Source organism: Dermochelys coriacea, chromosome 7 (assembly GCF_009764565.3).
Source record: "Dermochelys coriacea isolate rDerCor1 chromosome 7, rDerCor1.pri.v4, whole genome shotgun sequence".
NCBI lineage: Eukaryota > Metazoa > Chordata > Testudines > Dermochelyidae > Dermochelys > Dermochelys coriacea.
Genome location: NC_050074.1, coordinates 46,980,326 through 46,986,325, shown reverse-complemented (window position 1 = coordinate 46,986,325; position 6,000 = coordinate 46,980,326). Strand labels below are relative to the sequence as shown.

Genomic DNA, 6,000 nt, shown 5'->3' with positions numbered 1-6,000 from the left:
CTGGCGCCCTGCCCCCAGTCAAAGGGAACCTGATAGCTTCTGTGACTTCCAGATGTTCCCCCCAAGCTTGCACTCTAATCAGTCTCCCACCCTCCCCACCTCCATTACAGCAGTGCTGGCAGGTTTCCACTGGTTGGCCAGCTGCAGTGGGAGCTGGGGCAGAGAGGGGCTCAGCCCACACACAGCCTCAGTGGAGCACAGGGATCCCGCCTCCATGGTGAGGGTCTCAGGAACGTCCAGGAGGAGGGCTGGGCAGGTGGAGGGAGCGAAGCGGGAGTACATGTGAGAAGCACTCGGGGATGCTGGTCAGTGGGGAAGCAGAGCGAGAGCCTTGGCTGGCCTGGAGTGAGCCAGATGGGGCTGATCATCAGACAGCAGGGGCCAAACGTGTCAGAGGGGCAGCCCCAGGATGATCTGGCCCTGGGGGGCTGTGTGCACCTCCCCACATGGATCAAGGGATGCCTGAAAAATATCCCTGCCACTGTCACCAGTGGAGGCAATCAGAGCCAGAAAACCATCCTTAGGGTGGCCTGTGGAGAGAGGTCCCCAGAGAACAGTTGGCTCCCATGGGTGGTGGGTGGACCCCCCCTTCGGGAAGGCTAGCCCCACGGCCCTGTCCCTTCCACAAAAGGCCCTGCCCCCTGCAGCGGGGGCACTGAGCCCCCTGACCCCCATCCTGTGGTCGGAGAAGGCCCTGGCCAGCTGGAACCCTGAGCCCCTCCCTGCTGCCAGAGGATCCCTGGCGGAGCAGCCCCAGCCGGCTGACCGATGCGAGCCCCAGCCAGAGCAGCCCCAACCCAGCATCTCATGGCAGCCTATTATACCCGCCACTCATGTTGGCTCCCCAGTGCCAGCTCCACGGGGCTACCCTGCTGAGGGAACCAGCTCTCCTGCATCTGCTTTCCTTGGGCACAGCTGCTCCTTCCTGCCCCCTGCAATCCACTGCTGATGGGGCCATCTTCTACCTGCTCTCATGGCATCAGGAGATTCCTGCCCCAGGCCCAGAGCTAATCTAATGTTCACTGAGAAGGCCCCTGCAGGCTGCCTCCTCAGACAGCGAGTAGCTGTTCAGCGTGTAGAGAATGGTAGAAACCCACTCAGACAACGCTCCAGTGCCTGCCAGCCCCGAGCACGGCCCGTAAGAGAACACGGAGGGCAGACGACAGCCGCAGGGGCATTGCGCCCTGGGCAAGGGGCAGCTCATCGACTGGGAGGCCAAGAGGAGGGGTGATGACTCTGCTCATTGGATGGGAAGCTTTTGGCAATGTAAGGGGCACCACGCTGGGTATGTGGGCGGAGTGCTCTGGCACAGGAGGCAAACGGGGGGGTCATGCGGGGGAAGGACGCCTCACCTCATCCCTTCGCTCATCGTGGGGTCTCCAAAGGAACCACTGCACGGTGGCCTGGGGCGACTTGGGGATGCACTCCAGGAAGGTGCCGTTGTGCTCCGTCCCATACACCACCTTCTCCTCGGCGCTGTCGAAATCATCCACTGTTGGAACACAGACGTTCGCTCAGTGCCCAAGGGCTGTGGTGCACCCCATGGAGCGGGCAGCCAGTGCCAGCCACCACCCCACCCCCGGGGGACAGCTCTGACTCCACTCAGGTGAGGTCTTCTGGCCTGGGGCCCAGAGCATCTGGAAAGCTCCCGATGACCCCGTGCATTGCTGGCAGGGCATGTTTGGCTGGATTTACTCTGTGGGGCAGGGGTGGCTTGTCCCCGATTGGTGCCTCTGGCCCCCATCACGACATCACAGGGACAGCGGGTTAAGAGAACCTTCATTTGTGACAGCAGGGCCCACGCTCAGTGCCTCTGACTGGGATGCGAGTGCAGGATGTCCGAGCGGGGCCCGGGTGCTGCATGAGTGACCTCCCTGCTCAGCACACACGGAAAGCTTGCTGAGGCAAACCACCACCTGGAGGAAGGTGCTGTTCAGCTCAGGATCCCAGCTACATGGGAGGACAGCCCCACTCGGCCCAGGCATTGCCATGACACCAGTGGACCATCCATGTGGGCAGGAGAGTCCTGGATGCCTGGCCGCCGGCTGGCCCCTCTAGGCCTATTTGGACCCAGCCACCGGGATGCCGAGTGGGAAGCTGGCCCCCTCGGTCTCGCGTGGGCTGGATCGCAGGTGGAGCACATGGGCCACCTTACCGGTCAGGTTCTGATCCAGACACTGGTGCACGGGGTTCCCGGTCCGGATGTCCTGGCGGCGGAACCGGCGCTTGCTCGACGCTTGGTACCTGGCGCAGGAGATGCCGTCCCAGGCGCAGTAGGGGTCCCGGGCCAGGCAGCACTCGGCACAGGCCGTGCCGTAGGTCTCGCACTGGTGCAGCTTCACCTGGGTCACCCCCCCCCGGGAGCCCACGTAGAGCATTTGCTGTGGGAGTAAACGGGAACAGGCTGGTAACCAGTAGGGGGGCTCCACCTAGAGCCCAGATCTCCAGGATGATCCCATGACAAACAGGGGCTGGGCAGAGCAGTGGGGTTGGGGCACTCTCCTCTCCACAGCAGGAGCCAGGGTTCAAAGCCTGCTTGGGGCCATATAAGCCTAGTCTCTGAGACTGGGTTCCCACATCAACACCAACCATGCAGGCTGGCACCGTTCTGCCTGCTTTGGGTGCAGGACTGGATCGGAAAGATTTGCTATTACAAAGACTGAGGTGCCATGGGAAAGCGAGGCCTAGACTAGCCTAGTGCTGCAAGGGCATTGGCAGAGCTGCATGGGGAGCCCGAGGCTGGAAGCTGTAGAGAAGGAGGGAGGTGCATTGGTGTAGCTCTGGGATGGAGGCCCAGGACTGGAGCAGCAGGGGGGGCAGGGCAGAATGGAAGTGTATCAACAGGGCTGCATATGGAGGCTAGTAACCAGCCAGGCAGATCCATCAAAGAACACATGGATGGAAGGATGATGCTCCCTGCTTATCGACTCCAGAGTTCGGTTCCAGGTAGAAATAAACACTCCTGAAGGAGAGGAATTTCCACTGGGTGGGCAAAGAGGGCGGGACTAGGAGGGAAGTGGCAAGAGGGGCAACCAAAAGTTTAGGATGAATATCAGGAGAGTTTCCATTAAGCTGGGGAACGGTCTTCCAAGGCATCTGGAGGAAGCCCCATTGTGTGGTTGCCTGGAGACATCCTGCACTGGCTGCTGTGATAGATAGGATAGCTTAACACCATGCTCCTCACACTGTGGTCCCCAGAGCTGTTGCTGCCACAGCCATGAAGCATCCGCCAATCATCATGCACTGATGCTTCCTGCTTGGTCTAGTCCAAGCCGGACACTGTTATGGTTTCCTGGAGTTTATACGGGCACCACACACACCCTCATCTGCCCGCAGCATCTCGCCGCTCTCTGCACAACCCCTTTGTGTCCATCTATGTCGAGCACACCTGCTAACCAGGCTGGGTTCTGCCCGACATTTGTCCCACCAAGAAGCCACTACTCACTCGTTTGACAGAGATTTCCATCTCGGTAATAGGCATGGGAGCCTGGGGGAAGAAGAGACAGCCCTCAGCTAGGACACGGCACAGAAATGACCTGCCCGTCTCCAAAAACTTTGTATTTTGTCTGTGACATCTTCATCCTTATAGGTTTATTCAGCTCCCTGCCCACCCCACACCATCAGGTATAGCATTTACTGCTTCCCGAGGGCTAACACATCTTCACCAACACAAGCAAGAACTAAAGCTTCCCAGAAGAATGGAGCCAGCACCTTCCCCCAGCAGCCCACCCAGATCAGACTGGATTCTCCTCTCACTTTCACCACTAGCCCAGCACTGAGTTTGCTGAATCCTTTATCTACGCCAGCATGAGAGGAGATCCCAGCCCATGGCATGCACTGGAGATGGTCACACATACAGCTCACGTGTGCACACACTTCCCCAAACGGAAGGCAATATGCCACACATTGCCCATACAACAGTCGCACACACAGGCTTACTCATGCACCAGGTGCCTCGTATGAAACAGTAACACCCACGTGTCAGCACAGGTGGTAACATAGTTTACATAGGTTGTACATGCATATTATGTGCATGTCACTGATTGCACAGATACACTCCTATATGTGCCACACTCAGACATACATGCAAAGATGCCTGCATACACACATACCACTATCACTCACACATGCGGCCATTTATCACACCTTAAAAACCTGCAGCTCCTCCAGAATGACTTCTTCGGCTGTGGCGAAGTTTCGTTTCTGAAGGGCTATGACCTTCAGTACTGAGCCGGCATCTGGATGGGAATAGAGCAAGAGCATTAACAAAAAAGACTCTCATCTTGGCATCCCAGCCATCACTGACGCGGGGGGGGAGGGCAAGATGGAGACAATTCCTGCTGTGACACGCCTGTTGTTTTGTGCACAACCTGCATACAAGGCTAAGCTCTTCACCATAGGTTTGCATCCAGGGCCAAGAATCAGAGAACTGTCCTGCACCATGAATGTCAGGGCCTGGACTCATCAGGAGGCAATCACTGGTTTTCCCTGGTAGGATGTTGGAAGGGGTCCCTCCCAGCCAGCTGGACAATGACTCTCACAAATAATCATATCAGGCACTGCTACAGCCCCTTTCTCCTACAAATCTCAAAGACCTTTGCAGATGTGGTGAGCTGGGGAAGCTGAGGAACAGGGAGGCCAAGCGACTCCCCAGCAGGTGAGAGGCAGAGCCAAGAATAGAATCCAGCTCCCAATCTCTTCCTGTAAACACTAGACCATGCTGCGCTCATTCCTATCAGTACAACTGTGTGATTCAACAGGCTGCATCTTCAGGGGCTGCTCCTGGAAGCATGGAGGGCTTCTCCAGCTGGGCTCTCCGCAATGGCTGCTATCCTGCCATGCAGAAATATTATTAACAAACTGGGTTTGGCTCCAAAATTTGCCTGATAACAGAGATAATTTCTGCCCAGCACGAGCGGCGCTCCAAACACAGCAAGTGCCCATCACAGCAGGTCCTGGCTCCAGCATACAGTGCTCCACGCTGCAGCTGGTAGAGAGAGCCAGTGGCTGTTCCATTTCTCAAGTGTCCCTTTGGGCCGGCTGTGAAAAGCGTGGGAGAGATCGGTATCATTTGTATGATTAGCTTCAAGACCTGTTTATTTCTCATGGAGGGGGCATCAACAAGCAGTCGCTCACGTGTCCCAGGAAAAGAGCACAATGCATTCAGCTAGCCAGCTGACACTTACAAGACAATGATGGGGGTGTTCTCTTTGATGGCCCCCTTGCCCAGGTGAGCTCACAGGATGAGTGTGACAAGGGGACGGGGCCCCGTGATTGGAGACAGAGAACAAAGGAGCGTTGTGACTATTGGGCCTACAAAATGTGCCCCTACTGTAAACTCAACCACAAAACGTGAGTGAAAGTTCAGAAGTGATCATCACCTATAATTTTTGCCTACTCGGAAATTAACCATGAAAATCAGGCTGTTTTCAATAAATGAAAATTATAAACAAGTGCTAGGCCAACCAGACACAGAAGCTGGATTAGTGCAAACAAAAAGGACTTGCTGATATGATTCAAGGACTGTTGAACTCATGCTTGGTAAAACAGAAGATGTGCAGCAAGAAGTTAATGGACCAAAACTGGTGTGACAGACCTTAGGCCTAATTAGTGGACAAAATAACAAGGGGGGGGATGTACTAGGTCTCCCATTTTTGTCCTTTTTGGGTTTCTTCAGGAGAGACTTTGATGAGAACTGAAAAAGTTTTTTTCTCCTCCCCTTCCCACCTTGCATCCCAGCCAGTGATTTCCCTACACGCCCCCTGAATTTTCCTACTCTGCCCTACCCCCCCAGTTTTGTGAACTAGTTGCATGCCAATTTAGTGACTGTTTGGAAATTTGAATTGAAATTGAAACATTAATACACACTTTAAAAGCATATACAGTGTATGATAAAATATGTGTATCTGAAAAAGTATAATAGATTTGAAAAGTATGAACATAGACTAGCTTCCTTATACAGCTGTTGTTTTTTATGCCAATGTCAGTGCATTCATTTTG

The 6,000-nt window shown here is 55.2% G+C and overlaps 1 protein-coding gene across 1 annotated transcript in view; it reads right to left on the bottom strand.

Annotated features, from left to right (window-relative positions):
- Positions 1-1,328: 1,328 nt before the first annotated feature.
- Positions 1,329-6,000, bottom strand: part of SEMA3G (semaphorin 3G) — a 67,419-nt gene continuing 62,747 nt past the window's right edge. Inside the window, 4 exon segments of the mRNA XM_038409098.2 lie at positions 1,329-1,492; positions 2,156-2,381; positions 3,446-3,487; positions 4,147-4,238. Of these exon segments, the coding sequence (XP_038265026.2) occupies positions 1,329-1,492; positions 2,156-2,381; positions 3,446-3,487; positions 4,147-4,238 (524 nt within the window).